This window comes from Taurulus bubalis, assembly GCF_910589615.1.
Source record: "Taurulus bubalis genome assembly, chromosome: 6".
Classification (NCBI taxonomy): Eukaryota; Metazoa; Chordata; class Actinopteri; order Perciformes; family Cottidae; genus Taurulus; species Taurulus bubalis.
The window spans coordinates 8,378,302-8,397,805 of NC_136594.1; the positions used below are offsets into that span (position 1 = coordinate 8,378,302).

General features: G+C 40.8%; 2 protein-coding genes across 2 annotated transcripts; both read right to left on the reverse strand.

Annotated features, from left to right (window-relative positions):
- Window positions 1-3,585: 3,585 nt before the first annotated feature.
- On the reverse strand, window positions 3,586-10,977 carry klhl2 (kelch-like family member 2; the record flags this gene model as incomplete). Its single annotated transcript, XM_079219646.1, has 12 exons — window positions 10,856-10,977; window positions 9,646-9,808; window positions 9,326-9,435; window positions 9,107-9,223; window positions 7,059-7,208; window positions 6,839-6,956; window positions 5,489-5,686; window positions 5,239-5,340; window positions 4,858-4,986; window positions 4,506-4,646; window positions 4,284-4,427; window positions 3,586-3,614 (listed from the first exon to the last, which is right to left on the reverse strand). The coding sequence occupies exons 1-12, from the start codon at window positions 10,970-10,972 to the stop codon at window positions 3,586-3,588; spliced, it is 1,518 nt and encodes a 505-aa protein (XP_079075772.1). The 5' UTR covers window positions 10,973-10,977.
- Window positions 10,978-16,744: 5,767 nt separating this feature from the next.
- On the reverse strand, window positions 16,745-19,281 carry med28 (mediator complex subunit 28; the record flags this gene model as incomplete). Its single annotated transcript, XM_079219882.1, has 4 exons — window positions 16,745-17,339; window positions 17,545-17,657; window positions 17,762-17,828; window positions 19,123-19,281. 4 exons carry the CDS (start codon window positions 19,279-19,281, stop codon window positions 17,136-17,138), a joined length of 543 nt encoding a protein of 180 aa, XP_079076008.1. The 3' UTR covers window positions 16,745-17,135.
- Window positions 19,282-19,504: the final 223 nt, after the last annotated feature.

The window sequence follows — 19,504 nt, forward strand, 5'->3', positions numbered from 1 at the left end:
CTCTGGTCCAGTTGTAAAAATTACAATAAATGCTATTCACAATTAGTGTAATAAATATCTTCATTTAAGTAAAAGTAGCTTTAAAGTATTACATTAAAAATGTACCTTAAGTGAACAAGAATATCCTTAAAGTATCAAAAGTAAAAGTACATAATGAAAATAAATAATGCAAGATGTAATGTTTGACAGAGTTATATATTACATAATTAGATTATCTGAGCATTTACATATTTGCTGCATTATAATATTGCAGCTAGCGGAATAGTTTAATCTACAATTAAGATTTTGTTTAATGGACAATAGGTTCTGTGAGTAGATGTAATACTCAACCACTGCGGAACTTAAATATATTACACCATTGACATACACACAACAAAAACTAAACTCACGACAACAATAATACAATTTTGATGTATTGCTTTAAAACAAAAATAATGGGCATACACTATATTCCATAACAATGTAGCCCAAGATCAGGCAACACTAAATGCTTTATGAATCAATAAATTCTGCACAGAAATATTCACTCTCACTGCGAACAGACGCCTCAATGTAAGCAGACGAACATATTGTTGCATCTCTCCAATAATTAACGTTGTATCACTATGATACTCGGACACTGACACTCATGGTATTGAACAACTGGTGTGTTTCGGATTACAAAACAGGCCGAGATGTTACGTCACAACATCTGCCTCAATTGTTCACTCAAATACATAAAAAAAACGATTTACTTCGCAATCGCTGCTAATAAACATGTAATACATCTCTAATTTACAGTGAACAACGACGGTTCTCTCACCTTTCAGCCGAAGTCCGGTCTACCTGAGCAGAAGCTGCCGGCCGGGTGAAGTACAGTCATATCAAACAATCTGATTGGCCGAGAGGAGAGGAGACTGACGTCGAGGGGGCAAGCGGCTTCGCTGATTGGTCCGCGGGATGGAGCGATGATAGTGAGACTGCATGTTGCTAGAGCAGCAGCCAATCAGAGGCGAGATCGGCTTTTCATAACCTCTGCCGTGTTGAACAAAGTGTACGAGGGAAGAGATGGGGTGAGTCACACATGATTGTCTTCCGCCTGAAATTTACAAACAAAATATTTTGTGACTCCAATGCCAACTTTGGTAATGACTTTGAGACAAATACACTGTTGTACAAAGTTTAAAAATATATATATATAATTATGTTCAATCAAAGGCTCAAAGCCTGAAAATAAAACTATTTTCTGTTCTACAAGTGTATCTACATTTAATCATACAACGTGCAACCTTGTTGTATTTCAGTTATTGTTATATTCAATATATAATTGTGAGGGCTGAGTATCAATTACATTTTTTCAGCACTAAAGTTAATATCATACTTGAACACTTTTTCACTCCAACCCCAGTGGTGGAACAAGTATGCAAATCCCTAATGAAAAGCGCAGTACATTACTGTAGTGCCACACTGAACAAAAATGTACAACTTACAAGCATTACAAGTACAAATTCAAAATCTTGCTTATGTAAAAGTATGGAAGTATTATCTGCACAATGTACTTAGTAAAGTATAGGTATATGCAGCAGAACAGTATATCAGTGATATACCACTACACCTTGTTAGTGCTGCATTAACATGTGAGCAGCATTTTAATAAGAGATCCTTTTAACTGCTTTATGTAATGAAGGTTAATTATTCTATGAGATGATCATAAAGTGAGTGTACGCATGTAAAATCTTAATCTGCTAAGTATTAGCTGTCAAATAAAGTAGAAATATAAAGCGGCCCACAATGGAAGTACCCAAGTAAAGTACAAGTATATAAAAAAATGTTACTTATGTATGGTACTTGTACCACCAACGCAAAACTTTTTTTTTATTTAACAAAAAAAGCCAAAGTATTGAATGTTGTCTAAAATACCAACATCATAACAAGAACTTCAACTGAATAATGCAAAATGGCAGAAAAGTTAATATAATGGTGAAACTGAGCAGCTTTACACAACACTAAATTAAATTATAAGGAATTAATCGCCGTATTGTTATCAAAATATCACACACAGCGTATTCCATTTCAATGTTTTACTGATTTGGCAAAGTTTTAAAAACAGATGTCGTTTCACAGCTTTAAATACAAGAAGCATATTTATTAATGATAATATAAAACAAGTAATGAAACATTTTCAAAGTCATAAGCCTACATGACATTCCTCAATACACTGACAAGAAAACAGCGATACCAGTTACTATTATAGCATTATTTTTTCAATATAGGCGGAGAGGGAAGAGAAAGAACAGAAAATCAAGAGTAGGTTTGGTCACTTTCCAGAAAGAGAGAACAGATTAGTAAAGTAGTAAAGAGAGACAGAAATGAAGAGACATATTCAAATTGGCACATTCATAGTACGTCAGGGTGTGCAGAAGTTAATAGGGTTGCTACACCGAAGGAGGAAGAGGGAACCGTTGAAGGAATTTAGGGACCATGCAGCGAGTTCAGGCTGTTGTTGTCATTAGTGGCTACAACCACAACAAAGATGGCTGCCGGGGTGACGGTAAAGCACTGATACATCCAGCTGTTTTTCATCTCAAACAGCTTCTCACTGTTTTTGGCAACATGAATAACTCCTCTCCTCCACCAGAAGGGAGGTGTTCCAGTTAAAGCCAGCTTTTTGTTTTTTTCGTTTTTAAAGAAGAAATGAACATTTTCTGCAAATGCTTTTCCCACGTCGGTGTTCTGAATTCATGCGGGGCTGACGCGACCGACACATCATCACCGATCTGGAGTCAGTTCTCAAACGTATCCCGGAACAGCTGCGCTCTGTCCAGTAACAGTACTCGAGGCATAACAAAGGGGAAGAAGATGGGTGTAATTTGACATTCAGGCACTCTTGAACAGCCACACTGCAACACTGTAAAAGGTCAGAGGTCAGACAGAGTGCGTTCATGCGGCGTCGGACCAGGCGTCACCACACAGAGACTCAGATGCACACAAACACACATGCTCACATGTGCAAGCAAAGGAGCACCTTTAAATGCAAGCGCGCACACACACACACACACACACACACACACACACACACGCACACGCACACGCACACGCACACGCACACGCACACGCTCGCTCACTCACATTTTCACGATAAAAACAAAAGGAGAAACAAAGACTTCAGTCCCAACTGGTCCTTCTCTACCTTCCTCTCCCATAGATTGGATCAGTGGCCTCTCTCAGAGCTGGTTCATGTTAACATTACCCATGTTAAAGTAGCTTCGCAGTTAAAGTAGCTTCATATCAGTAGCGTTTCAATGACACTGCAGTAGTGCTTCAAACTGCTTTGTCCAGTCGCCAGCGGCAGTCCTGCCAGGAGGGGATTCGAACACGGGTTCGATTCCCCTCCGTTTGTTACAGCTCCCCCTTTCAGGTAAGTGCAAAAAAATCTTCGTCCTCATCATCCTCAACAACAATCTTGTCATGTATCTTCATCTTCGTCAGTGCCTGTGCCAATGCCGCCCAACACCATCCAAGCAACGGCATCATAGACAGATCCAAGATCAGTATTCAGCAGGAGAATACGTTCCGCTTCAAATCAGTGGCAAGTGTCAAGAGCAGTCATAAGGGCTTGTCAATCACAGTCACACCTGTAGTCAAAAACAACAAGTAAGATGTGTGCATCGCTCTCGCCACATGTAATATCATTTTCAAACATAGCAAATGTTGTAAATGTTAAGGATAAATGTGAAACAATGAAAGGAAATAAAAGCAAAGATCTTGTTTTTCTCCACCATAGGTAATGTTGCTACCACTGTAGGAAGTAGGAATAGTTGTAATAACTTCTATCTTCCCTTCATCCTTTTATCTTGTGACATTTTTGTGTGAAATTATCAGAACTAGGATACAAATTATTGAGTTATGGCCAAACGCATTAATTGCGAGGTCACAGTAATCTTCAAATTTGAAGGAATTCCCTCCAGGCGATAATGTGTTCACAAAAATGGGACGGACGGACAACCCGAGATCATAATGCATACAAATGGCATTTTAACAGATATGTAGTGCAGTAATTAATGTGAAAAGCAAAAATACGTGTACAAAATTAAGAACAGGTATCTAAATGTATAATAACATAAAATAGTAAACAATTATGGATTTTGTTATGATTTTGATATGATTCTCCTCAAGGTTGATAGAAAAGAATAATACTGTGCCATGACTCAAACTTTTAACCTTTTTTCAAAAGTGACCTCTCATGGTTTGGAGACAAAATGTTAAGTTTTCGGCATTATGTGTACATGTGTTTCTCTACACACCTGCATAACTGCGTCCTGTGCTCATGCAGGTCGGCAGTAGTGTCCACTTGTCTGAGTTTGGATTGTAGAACTCCACAGAGGCCAAATTGCAGCTGCCGTCGTCTCCTCCCACCACATACAGTACGTTGTTCACAGCACACACACCTGAAGACACACAGAAGATTAATATACATCTAACGTCTCCCACCTGAGGATCTCTGCTGGACAGACTGTCTGCATTACCTGCGTTGCGTCGGCACATGTTCATGTCAGCTACCTGCCGCCAGCTGTTCGAGGTCGGGTCATACACTTCACAGCTCTTCCTCACCAGTGGACCATCATGACCCCCCACAGCATACAGTAAACCTTTTAACACACCTACACCTGAGGGAAGACACCGGACACAACATCTGGTCACCATTTCTGCCTTATCATGAATTTCCATCACCGAGTATAGCACAACAAGGATCTTGTCTTTTTGTCGCACACACACACACACACACACACACACACACACACACACACACACACACACACACACACACACACACACACACACAGACACACACACACACAGACACACACACACACACACCTGCTCCACTGCGTCTCGTGCCCATCTCTGCGATGTAGCTCCACACGTTGCTTTTAGGGTTGTAAGCTTCTACTGTACTCAGACATTGTCTGGTCGCACCATCATAGCCTCCAATTGCATACAGGATCCCTGAAAAAATAACACAGGAAACACACGAAATTCACAACTTAAAATAATAGAAACACATTCAAATACATTATGGTAGCCTCGCAGGAAGTACAAGTTTGTAAAGCTCAAAATGTTGAAAAGTTTTGATGCAATTTAATGTGTTTGCAAAAAATGCATTAATTGCCAGACTGTTGCATGATTTCTGAAGTGGTTCTGTTATTTTGATCTATTCCTAAATACTGACTGTAAAACTGAACTGGGAGTTGTATTCACCATTGACAACACCCACTCCTACACTGCTTCGCCGGGTACTCATGGGTAACACATGGAACCACTCGTCTGTCTTCGCGTTGTACGCCTCGATTGTCGACAGTCCTGCAAACACACACACGCATCAAAAACACAATCACATATTATATAACTTCCTGTTGTTACACAAAGCAATAACAGGATTCAATGTCTTGAACTTAAACTCTCCCTGTAATTTAAAAAGCGTTTTCATGTCACAGTGCCACATCGGTACCTGTGCTGCCATCAAAGCCCCCCACGGCGTACAGGAGCCCGTTGAGCACGGCGGCCCCCAGCGTTGAGCGGCGGTCTTGCATGCTGCTCACGCTCGTCCAGCGGTCCATCATCGGGTCGTAACAGTCGACCGTCCGGACACGTAAAGAACCGTTGAATCCACCAACCGCATACACACACCCACTCACGTACACCACACCTATATAGATAGGTAACAACACAGGGAATACTCAGAATCACACACAATCAGCCTGGTGCAGTGAGGCTGAATGTTGAAGCCACCTCAAGAGTAGAAATGTCAGGAAGTGAGCGCTGGCTGCACAATTAATACAAATGTTATCAATATTGCAATATGGCCTATTGCAATTTTCAAATCGCAGGAGGAGCAACGTTTGTTAAAGAGAAATCATTTTGAATTAAATATCGTTTAGCAGAGATGGCCTCCACATTATGATCTACAGACTTTAGAAAACTAATTTGTTTGTTAAGGATCCCTGAAAAAAAATCACCCCATAATAATTCTAATATGTTTTTAAATGAGAATAATGATGTCAAAATGATTATGCAAAATCAGGCACACTCATCGCAATTGGATGAAGTTAGGTCATGGTCACACTTTCTTTTGTAAATTTCAATCAAGTCTTACCTTTTTTTTTCCCCCAAAGTAAATGGCACAAAACCACAAGTCCATTCACACTGGACACTTCAGTGTCCATAGCAAAGCATGTTTCTTGTTACTAACTAAAGTCAAAAGTTACCACAGTCTGTGGCTATGTCTCATACATCATAATGGGTTGACAAGGCCACCTCCCTTTCCATGCACTGCAGAGAAATACAGCCTTCTTTGACCTGAATTTGGAGGACATATATCCTTTTTAACATTCGGTGTCCTCCATTCTACTATGCGGTGCTGCATCTTGTAAAAATGTGTTCAGGTGAACATGAACACAATATTTGTGTTCATGTCTTCATCAGTCGCTGGAAAATATATCGCTTGAACTGGATGATGGAAAACCCACCAGATTTATTGAAGCTAGTCAGATATATTATATAAAAAATTAACCTCGTACACCATTTGCTAATAACACTGGCAAATGTATCGTGCATCCTGTCCGGTTGAGCAGCAGTATTTACATTTTATCGGCTGTTTGCGGACAAAGTCCTGCTGATTTTTATTAATTTTATATTTACAAGCTGATAAAGACCACCTGAATGCAACATCAGTTTGGTGACATGGGGGCGTAGGTGACGGTTTAGTGTTGCGTTCAGGTGCTCTGATGGAACCGCGTTCTTCAGAGGATCCAGCTCATTGACTGCGATGCAGTTCATGTTGTTGTTGATGCTTTCCTACCTGCTCTGCACCTCCTGGTCGGGAGTTCGGCCACCTGGTACCACCGCTGCTCCTCAAAGTCATAACATTCAACACTGCGGATGGCCTTGGGAGCCTGGCCTCCAACCACAACCATCACCTGCACAGAACGGGAACAGCAGAGCCATTACGTGATGAACTGTACAACAACTGTCGGTGTTGTTTTCTTATTAGCTAAGAGTTGCAGAGGGTGTGTGAATACCTTCGGACAGCAGGCTGGAGTCCTCATGCGTGTGCGTGCAGTTTTCATCAGAGCTCTCTGGTCAGCTGGCAGCAGGTGGTACTTCATGGCCTCGATGAGGTAGTCTTTACACGCACTGCTGTTCTTAATCAGAGACTCCTCCTCCACCCGCTAACATAACCAAAACAGTGAGAGAGGAGCCAGTCAGACAACTGGATTCACAAAATGCTGCAGCATGTTGCGACACAGAAGTAACTGTGCAACTAGAATTATAAACTAAAAAAATCAAAGCAAATATACATTATATAAATCCAAAACAGAGACTAGTTCTGATTCTACTGAAAAATCTAATGTTTATTGGCAGTTAGTATATTTATCTTTAGAGCAATGTGAATACAAAGAGATTAAACGTTCTTTCTCTAAATTAGATAACATCCATTGATGCATTTCCTCAGAATAAAGACTGATGTAAAATGATCAAACCTCAGTGTGGTTAGCTGCTAATCAAAGATAAACTCATTAAAAACAGAGCCAAAACATAAGAATTACAGCATGCATACTTGTCCAATAGGAGGAAATGTTCACCCACTGATAGTTTCATATTACTCTACTCTACACAACATAAAGAACAATGAGCATTTCAAGTAGTATTAAATAAGTGGCTGTATTGGATTTTCTTTTCCTGCCGTTATTTTGGCTCCTCAATCCTGTTTCAACAGCGGCAGAAAAAAACTAGTTGGACAACTGGATAGGTAGCAGCACGTTTCCTGGCTGTATGACAGCACACTGTTGCTCTATTGTTCAGGATGAAACCTGTGTTGTTGAAATCACATGATCATTTAAACCCCATTGCTTTGTCCTCAGATGCTGCACCTGAGGTGTAGTCAGAACCTGGTTCACTACTGTAGAGGCCACTGTATCTGAAGCCGAACTTCAACCTGCTGCAGGCCTGGTTAAAGTTCATAAAGTTCAATGTAAAGTCAGTCATACAGCTACAATCTTTTTTATCATTTCTAAAACGTCTCAAGACTCTTTACACTCACAAGTCTCTCCTTCCCTCTGTCTCTGCAGCTTCGACTCTATCATCTGTTTGTGGGCTGATTCTGCCCTAAGCCAATCACACAGTGGCTGTCAAAATTTTAAAACTGCTTCTCCTCTCTGAACTGCTGTCAGTCATCATTGCAGAATGAACCAATGCAACTCTCCTCCACCCCATTTACCTCCAGTCTTCATCATATCCAGTGCCCAGTCCTGCTACTCATCCCATCACTGGATCTTCAGCAACTCCCTTCATCACCACAACCACCAGTGTCTAGACTCCAGGGGGAGTATTCTCGCTCTAACCGCAGCATCACTACTACTAACATACTACGTCATGGTGGAGTTCAATCGCCAAAGACTCTTCACTATTTATTTCATCATGCATGTGCAATGCATTATTGTTTCACTCTAATGAAGTCTCTCCTGATTACCAGGTATGCTCTTTTGAAGGCAACACTATCAGCAAGTGTCGAACTTCAAGAGTCTAGTTATTACACTTGATGGTGTCACTTCCTCATAAAGACACTTTTGATGATAGAAACTGATTATCGGACCAACAACAAATGAATAGTTATTTGTTTATCCACCGTCACAAGAGAGGACATGTGGTCAGTTTGCCAGTAATACAGCAGGAAAATAAATCATGTTTCAAACCCACCATTGTTTATTCTGTATATTTGACGGATTATTGATACTGTAGCTAGATTGAAAACAAAGCGGTAAATGTGCTCCATTATACATTTAACATGAGTATTTATATCAATGTTACTTAATAGTGGTGACAATCAACGGTCACATTTGCAACCTGTTTCAATTCATTCGTTCTCACTGCTGCAAGTCATCAGGCCCCTGACACGGGTGAGAATCTCAATAATTATTACTTTCGTAATGATTAATTGTGCAACAGTGTGGAAACAAAAAGGTCCAGTTCAGCTGATCTCGTTCTAAACCACAGCTAAAATAATCAGATGTAAAGTGAGTCCGTTTCAGAGCATAAACAAAAAGCACCCAGATGCGGCCGCTCATACCTGCACCAGGTATTCTCTGGAGAGAAGCGGCAGGCGAACGTGTTCCATCAGGTGAGCCAAGTGTTCCTGCCGGACATCTTTATCGTGGTTGACCCAAGCGATCACCGCCTCAAACACCTGCACAGTGAAGTACACAGAGAGACGTGAAGCTCACCAGGTTAAACCGTTTGGTTGTGCTGCCCTACCTGCGTATATTGAGCGGAGTGAATGTGTGTGTACCTTCTCCTCTGTGGGGATGGTGAGCTTGTCGCTGGCGATCAGGCTGGACACTTGCTCCATGCCCAAATTGAGGAACTCTTCACTCCCAACCACCTCGGTGAAATGTTGCTCTGTCAGCAAAAGCATGGAATGAAAATAACTACCCTGCAGATGAACATATCTTTTTTTGTTTCCTCTCTCAACATAGTCATTAATTAAACCAGTTCTCATTCCGTCTCAGCCACCGTCCTACATCCTCCAAGATACACACACTCATTTTAGTGGTGCAATAAGAGCTGTTCACACACACACAAAACAAGTAGAGATTTGCACACACAAACCTGCATAGCTGTTGGCCTGTGTGAGGAGCTGGGAGCAGGCGTGTAGATCAGCGAAAGCTCGTATCCCCAGACAGTTGGATGGATGAAGCTGAGAGCTCAAGAACTCGCAACAAGCCTTTTTCACCTCGTTTAGCTGGAGGAGGCCGGCTGCAGGCAGCAATGCCTGTCAAACACACACACACACACACACATACACACACACACACACACACAAAGTATCCTGCATAAAGTAGGATGTACTACAATGCAGATTAATTCAATTAAAGGAGTGACAGGCTGTGTAGAGACACCATCTTTACTTCCGATGTACACAGGGTCAGTCACTAAGAATGAACAGCTTGTTGAGATTTCTCTGATAAAATGCATATTTGTAAGTTACAGGACGAGGTCTGAGTTTCCAAACTAAACTGTAAATTACAGCAGCAAGAACGCGTGAGCTCCTTTTAGTTTAGTTTTTAATCTTTTACACTTTCCAAAAGAGTGAATTTACCCAAAGGCAGGAGTTTGAAATATTTGCTAAGGTGCTCAACATGTGATCAAGTGAAACAAATAGATGCTTGTAATGTAATGCTCTCAAATTTTAGCAGCAGCATCATCGCCATGAGAGCAAATCCCGTTTTAAAGACGCAGGATTCGACATTGGGAGCATTTTGATTGCCTCGCAACGGCTCTCAACATGTCGGATGCAATTCTGGATGCAACCTTAATAAGTAGAAGTAACAAAAAGTAAAAGACAAAATCTAGTACATTTTTGTTTTACTGAAATGGTACCATTATATCATCCATTTATGTTGACATACGTTGTTAGGACCGGACATTAACAGTTAGGGATCAATCTCAAAGTGCAAACCGATGGGTTTGATTATCCGTTCTGGGGGAAAAAAGGCAGTTTAATTTGATAAGGCGATCAGTCCCAAAGGTGGGGTAGTTCAAAAGTGTGTGATAACTTTACTTGATGGGTATTTAGTTTACTCCTCCTAGTGCAAGTCACTATTTTCTGGGGCTGTCTTCGACCAAATAACTTCTTAGTCGACTAGCCCTGACAGGATTTGTTGACTCACCAAGAAAATCAAATGAGTCGTAGATCACAACCAGTAAAATCTACTAACTGACAAACAAATACTCTCATTAAACCGCCAAATGTATGTGTTAAAGTCAAAAATATCCTCAGTGTTTATGGGAGTATAAATGTCTGTGTGTATGTGTTTACCTGCACGTTATCCTCTGTGACTTGTATCTCTGCTGTGTAGATGTAGTCAACCAGCAGGCCCAGAGTCCAACCGTCCATCTCCTTTATCCTCACTCGCTTTGCTCGGCTCTCTGCCATCTCACCTGTTGGGAGACATCCATTATCATAGAGGACATAGCCAATAAAAAAAAAGACATAGGTGAAACAAGATCCTGCCAGATGTCCAGCGGCATGGATGGCAACGAGTCCTCACCTGTGAACATAGCGTGGAAGTACGGGCTCCCGGCAGCCAGAACCACCCTGTGAGCAGCGATCTCTACATCCTCCGCCACTATGGTCACATCGCACAACAAGCTCTGGCTGTGTGGGCATTGAGGAGACGGAGAGGTGAGAGAGTACACATTTTAAAAAAAGTTTTAAAAAGGGCGGCACTCAGAGGAACTGAAAAGAGAAGAGCGTGCATTACCTGCGCAGCTCGTTCATGACTTTGAACGCCTTCCTCATGTGCCGAGGGTTGAGCGTGACCGGACCTGGTTTCTCGACTCCATCTTCTTTGTCCAGAGCGTGTGGACAAAGTCTGGTGCACCTGAGAGGGACGCACAACATTACTAAGGGAAGACGTCATGACATACAGGAAGTATAGGAAGTGCTAATACACAACGAGATGTCCGTGTAGATGCAAGGACATTTTAGAGTGTGTTACCTTTCATATACGATGCCTACTTAAAAACAAGAAATATCAGAAGCTGTGTTCAGATTGTCATCGGTCTCTGAATTTTGTCATCATCTTAAACCACGACTACGTCTGCTTTACCAACAAGAGTTGGTTTAACTGTTAGCAATTAACACAAAGTGCCCTCAGTTAAATATACATTTATTAACCTTGAAAACCAAATTACAGAAACAGTAAGCCAAGCATGTATTGTTGGTTTTAATTTTGCACGTTTTAAGAGATTTGCTTCTGAGATTTCTGCCTCCATTTCAATGCTATAGAGATGATACGGAGTATGGAGAAAAGATATGTTGGAGATATAGGTATGAGATGTTCTTGACACCTGACAATCAGAAACAAGTATTTTCCACAACTATGACCTAAAATGATGTAACATAAAAAAGGACCTATTACCAAACACTCCACATGAAGAAAAAGAAACAGAGGTCAACAGGGATATGATTGATCATTTTGTGACAACTGGTGCTCTGGCATGAAACCTACAATGAGTCAGCACTGTAGGATGATCTGCAACTGTGATTTAGTTACTTCACAGGGAAAGTGTTGATTCATCCGGATTACATTTACCTCTAGAAGTTTCTAGCCATGTGGTTTTGGTACATGAAAACACATGAAAACTGTATTTCAACCCACTCTCCTTGCCAGTGCATCGAATATCAACGCTTTGTTGCGCCCAACGGCGTCTGACACCGACGCAAAAGGCAACCTTTGGCATCCATATGAGATGCACAGGGCTTTCAAGTAACTACGACATAAACCCATCCACGTCATTAATAGATGCTCAGAGGAAATGCACACAGGAGTCTGAGGACTTAGTCTGAAGACCGGAAAAAAATTTAAATAAAATAAAACAGGTGAGGACGGGTCAAACAAATACAGGACTTTCAACCAGGATGCCGGTGTTGGGTTATTTTAAAGTTACGTAAGTGGTGTTTGTGTACTTATTTTATGTTGTTTATGTACTTATTTTAAGCCCACCCATGATGTTTTCCTGACACTGAGGGGTCTGACAAATGGTCAGTATGTGATGAGTTGGAATGGGAACGTGTTGGTTGTGTTCAGAGTGAGAGATGGTGTTGCTGTATTTGTCCAATACTGTAAATAACATGAATTTAATTCCATTTTCCTTCTTTTGAGGTGTAGAACAAAACTGCATCGTACCACTACATTGATGTAAAAACACTCCATTAAAAGTAAAGTAAATTGAAGACGTGTTATTAGTCAAATGTATTCTATTAAAGTATCAAAGTACTCGTTATGCAGAACAAATTATATGGATGATATACTGTGTATTACATTATTAAATTGTTAATACTAATCATCAAGTTACATTTACTGTTGTCGCTGGTCAAATTGAATTTTAACTACTTTAATTAAAGTTAGCTAGTTCAGTCTAGGTGTTCCCAACCGACAGGTTGGGCCCCTCTAATAGGTCACATGATACATCTGAGGGGTCCTGAGAGGATTAATGAGGGGTGTATTTTGTAAAGCCAAAATGGTTGGAACCTATGGTATTGTATTTTCTAAAATCTTATTGTATATGGTGTGTGTAAAATGTAAATCTGAAACTAGAAACTATAACTGTCAAATAAATGCAGAGTAAAAAGTACACAATTTCTGAAATGTAGTAGATCTGTTCAAAAGTAAAGTACAAGTACCTGTTTCCACCACCCTTTCACAATAAAACATCCAGCACATATGGCCTACATATAAGCATGCTGTTCATGGCAAAATCACGTGGCCTTTGTTTTCTGTCACAAACACACAAACACACACCCACCCACACACGGCTACACAGCAGTTGACACACATCCCCTCAGCCATAAACAAAAACACCTCTGTAATCCCAACAAATCATCGGATTATCACACAGACACAGACACCCGCGCTGCCCCCTCAGCCTGCTGCGGCGGACGGGCTCGGTCCCCGGCTCTCGGTGACCCGGTCCTCCCCGGTCAGTCAGCAGCCACACCGGCTGGCCGCTGTCGCTCTCAATGCGGCACCATCACTCAAGCAGCTACTGGGAAACGTCAGCACACACACTCACTCACACACACACTGATTATTGTTGCACTCACAGCGGATGACTGTCCATGATTCCGGTGTTTTTCAGAGGCTGAAAACTTGGCCCAGCGGCATGCACCATTCCATATCCACAATGTAGTCTCTGGTGGGTCTAAATCCAAGCGTGAATCGCGGCGATCAGCTGTCCAGAGGCGGCGAGGCGGGCTGACGGCAGCCCCATGAAAGCAGCCCGGTTCATAGACACACACAGCCCGACTGCGGTGTGACACTCAGTAACAAACACGTTGCGACTGAACCCGGCTGTTGTCTGTTCTGACGGCCGCCCCCTAGAAGAAAAAGGGAGAAAAACCACGCCAACCAGCCGCGTCAGTGAGGGTTTATTGTGGTTTTATGTTTTTCTTTCTCTCTCGCTGTCTCTCTCTCCCCTCCTGGGTGTATATGGGTGCGAGAGGCGGACAGACAGGGCTACCTGTTATTTTCCAATCGTTGATTAAAACGCACAAACAAGGACATGTCGGCAAAGACGGTCCTGTGAGCAACCAAGGCGTCCCACAAGAAAGCACTGTCTCCCTCTAGCTGCGGGAGACCGGCCGCTGGAGCTGGAGGAGCAGCATGCATTCAACACTCAGTGGGAATACAACTAAAGTCAAACGTCAAAATGTTTTATTGTTTGACTTAGATAGATATATTAGCAGGTAAAAGACTAGAATCTAAAATATCTGAAATATGTATTAAATACACACTGTACTACTTAACAGTGCAGATGAGGGTAAATATATAATATATAATATAATATATGTAAATGTACACAGGAAGAGGTCTGTTGTGCAAAAATCTAGAATTAAAATAGCATAGTAATTTGACTCAGTATCATTATTTAAATTTGATTTACTATCTCTCAATTTTGATTTAATATTTCAGACTTGTTTTAACAATCTCAGATTTTCTTTACTTGTTAATTCAAAACTTTGATACATCTCACAATTGTGATTTGCAATCTCACAATTTGTCTTCAGTGTCTCATAATTCTGACTTTATATTTTCTTCTTTATAAATATTGTTTTATATATTTGTTATATCTTAGTGTCTATTAATAAGTTTGACTCAATAACTTAAAATATTGATTTGATTTAGTTTGATGTCTCAATGTTGACGAACTCAACATATCTTCTGTTCAAAATCTACATGCTTCCACTGGCTCAGATTATGAAAAACAACAAAGTGTGTTATCATAATTATGCAGATGACACACAACTCTACATAACTATATCACCAGGGGACTATAGTCCCATACAAGGGCTGGCTAAATGCATTGAAGAAATCAATAACTGGATGTGCCAGAATTTTTTTCAATTAAATCAAGATAAAACAGAAGTAATTGTTTTTGGTCCCAAGGACGAACGATTGAAAGTCAGCGCTCAGCTTCAATCACTAATGTTAAAAACCTCAAACCAAGCCAGAAATCTAGGTATAGTTATGGATTCAGACCTCAACCTGAACAGCCATATCAAGACAATTACAAAATCAGCCTACTATCACCTGAAGAATATATCAAGGGTTAGAGGACTTATGTCTCAACAGGATCTGGAGAAACTTGTCCATGCATTTATCTTCAGTTGACTTGACTACTGTAACGGTGTGTTCACAGGCCTCTGTAAAAAGTCAATCAGAACGCTGCAGCTGATTCAGAACGCTGCAGCTCGAGTCCTCACTAAGACCAGGAAAGTGGATCACATCACTCCAGTTCTGAGGTCTTTGCACTGGCTCCCTGTCAAATAAAGAATTGACTTTAAAATCCTGCTGCTGGTTTATAAAGCACTGAATGGTTTAGGGCCTAAGTATGTTTGTGATCTGCTGCTACCTTATGAACCATCCCGGCCCCTCAGGTCGTCTGGGACGGGTCTACTTTCTGTTCCAAGAGTCAGAACTAAACATGGAGAAGCAGCGTTCAGCTTTTCTGCTCCACATATCTGGAACAAGGTCCCTGAAAGCTGCAGGTCTGCTGAGACCCTCAGCTCCTTTAAGTCCACATTGTAGACTTTTCTGTTTGCTGCTGCCTTTAACTGAACCAGATTCAATTACTGCATCTCACTACTGCATTTTATTTCTTAAACTGCACTGCAACTTTTATTCAACTTTTATTTTTTAAGTTGCTTTTTCTACTTTTATTTTGTTTTTTGACTGTTTTAATGTTTTACTGTTTTAATGTTTTCTTAACTGTTTTTAAATCTGCATTATGTTTTGATGCTTTTAATGGTTTTATGTGAAGCACTTTGAATCGCCTTGTTGTTGAAATGTGCTATACAAATAAACTTGCCTTGCCTATTGATTTACTATCTTAATTAAAATGTTGATTTGGTGTCTTAGAAATTTGAGTTATGAGCATTTATATTTTTAAGAAGATTCAATGAGAGGATGAAAACAAGATTTTTCACAACAGCCAAGTCAGTTTTTCTTTAGACAATAACTTAATGTATATTTAATGTATAAAAAGAAAAGCCCATCTGGAGATCTGAAGACACAACAATAAGTCCCCAGTTTGATGATGTCAAGACCACAGACCCCAGTTCTGTAAAAAGGTTTTGTCCTTAGTTTCATCTGAGAAGATTCGAGTCTGGCTGTACTGTGGGGCGATAGCTGTGAAGCTGCGGAGAACAAGTCTGTTATGGTGTGAAGACGCTGAATGCATTAGAGACCACCGGCTGTCAGGAGGCTCAGGCACGGCTTATCTGAAGTCTTTTCTCCTTCATGATTTCATAGAGAAGTCACATGGAATATTAAAGCTGTCAGCATTTTTTTTTTTGCAGATGACGCGAGTAATCCACTGATTTAGTTACATGTTCATTCCATTTGGAAACTTGTGAGAGATTAGGCAGGATCTTGACTTTTAGTCCAGAGTAATGCTCCAAGACTGCTAGCTCCCACAATGCCCATAACATCGCTCTGTTTTGTAAATGCATCTTCAGGACTTATTTTTTCAGATTTAGCAAATATCTCTTCCAGAGCCACAAAACAACAGTCTGTGCAACTCTCCATGACCAGTAGACTCATCTTTATGTGCAAAATTGGTGGAATGTCCCTTTAAATTTTGTTTTCAAAACACAAAAATTATACACTGTACAAATAGAAAAACATAAAGTCCAGAGTCAAAATACTTAGAAAGTTTATTTTACAGTAAAAAAAAGAAGTCGGTAAGATAAATATTTACACAAAACAAAATACAGAACTAAAATGATCTTGATGTTTCAACAGCTGGACAGTGAGAACAAACTGTTCATTAGTTTCTAGGTTGACACTTGACAGCGAGCATCACACGATGTACGTGGTGTGTATAGTGACAGTTAGGTACAATCACATTACACTTAAATCCTGCAAATTTTCACTCCATCTTGCTTCAAATCAAGCCTTTATGATTGCTAAATGCAAACAAATGCATTTCCCGTTTCGGTGCGACCGCCAGCCGCATGCAGGTCAGAGTTCAACATCCCATTCTGGGTGCAAACAATTTCTTTCGACAGAAGAGTAATGTGACTAACTTTGGTGTTAATTTGGTTTCAAAGGGGCAGGGGGCAGACTGGCAGAGGCCTGCTCCAGAAAGGCCAGCGGTCCTGGAGGAGGAAGGTCTGTAGGTTTGCGGTGCTGAACGCTCACGTCCTCGAGAACTTGTTGCCAGTGGTGCAGTTTGGACAAGTGTTTCTGAACCAGCAATTCTTTCCTCTGTAGCTCATTACGTAACTCTGACACATCCTGAAGTGAGAAAAAAAACAATGTATGTGAGAAAAGAGAAGGCGCATTAACAAATTGAGAAAAATCCATAATACGTAAAGACTGACAGCATGTCACAGATTCAGGTCTAAGAAATAAAGGCAAACTGGAGGGAGGAAATAAGTGGACGGGAGTGGGAAAGAACCACTTTAAAACTGCCAAGATAAATAAGAAGGCAAATCAGCACCTCTTTCACCACCTGTTCTGGTTTCTGCACAGATAACTGAAGCCTTTTCTGTAAGAAGAAGCACTCCGTCTGTCGCGCCACATCCAGAAACTTCTGTATGCACTGGTCAACACCTGCAATCAACAGACAAATAGATGCACATCAACATAGAGATTACAATACGAGATAAACTAAAACTACCATGAACAACAAAAAATGTATGAGATGTTTCACTCACCAGTTCGAATCTCCTCCTGATCAGTTCCGTTAACGTAGTCCTGGCTTACCAGGGATGCAAAACATGCCTAAAGAAAAATGCACAACTTGAGTGAATTTGGCTTTTTCTAAATGCTCAAAATTTGTATTGACACGAGAATCTGTTAATTGAAACAAGCTTTCTAGTCTAAGAAATTGAGCTGAGAAGCATCATGCAGAATTGACCACATATGCTACAGTCTGTACCATAATACAATGGTTTATGGGATAGTGGAGATGTACATATTCTAGTAAAGAAAAGGCTTTAATGACTTTCTGTTGACGTCCTACACTCATACAGGGTGTGATTGTTGAACACGTCACTCCAAAACATGGACTTTAATACTCTGCCTGCAGGAATTTGCTTCCATTCAGTGAGACATACCCCTGACCTTGGGTGATAAAGTGTGGCTCACAGTCAGGGTTGAAGATCATACTGTTGGATGGGCTTGCAATTAGGGCCCTGTAGTAAAGTAATTTTTCACCAAACTGCGAAAACCATTTTATTTATGGGTTTGAGCAAACAACCTGTCAGAGGTGGGATCAATGTCTCCTGTAAATCCCAGCAGCCAACATTGGTGCCACTATCTTAAAATCAGCTGGACAGCTTAACAAGCGAACAAATTATTCTCCAGGCCAATCAAATAGGAACTAAAATCCTGTCACAGGTAAACTTGACCAACAACTTTGCAGACGTTACTACTATGTATTATGTCACCGTATAAAAAGCACATCTGTAAATATAGATATATATATAAAATGGATGTTTTAATTCAATTTAGTTGCTTTAGTTTTTGGAAGCTGGTATTTCGGCTCTCAGTCACACCACCTGACTTACTGGGACAATTAAACAGCTGGGCTTTTCCTACGAGGAAAGTCGAACCATCTGCTGTGAAAAGGGTCTGTTTTATTGCTTATTAATATAACTTACATATATTGATAGTCTTGGAGTAAAGGATATCAAAGATGCATCTATGTTATTGTCATGTTATGCAACGCTAGATTTCCAGTTTCTAAATAATACGAGACTAGTAACGTTAGCTAGATCCGGAGCTGTTGGGTTAAATATTGCTATTGAAGCTTGTAAGTCTGAAAGACACTGAGATCATTAGCATGAGCTAATTTAGGTTAGTATAATCTATTGTTGTATTTGAGAGTTATCTCAGAATGATTTACTCAGTAAAGACGTGGTAAAATAAAAAAATAAAAAATTCCATAGTCATATTGGGCTGCAATATCTTCGCAACACTAGCGAATGCTAAACATTAAACGTCAACCAGCTAGCTAAATAAGCTAACAACAATTAGCACACTCAGATAGCTAGCCACTTGAAGTTCGCTTTACCTCAAAGGAAGACTCCAGTTCGTCCACCAGCGTGTTGTTTCCCGGAGGTCTGGTAGCTGCACCGGGGAAGCCCGGCTGGCCCGGTCCACCGGGACCAGCGACGGGAAGGACGCCGGGCGGCTGCTGACCGGAGAACATCCCACTCATGGACGACGCCATCTTGATCGCTGTAGCCAGTTCGCACATGCGCAGACAGAGGGACGTATAACCGGGGACAACCCAGTTCTCGTTTTGGCTGGTGTCCGTTAAAAGTTATTTTGATGCCTCAGCACACACTATTTTTGACCAGTGGTTCCCCTTAAAGGTGATTAAGGGAATAATAAAGAAAGAATATGACTCAAATTATGTTTCTTTTTGGTTTTCTCTTCTCCATTTCCTGCAC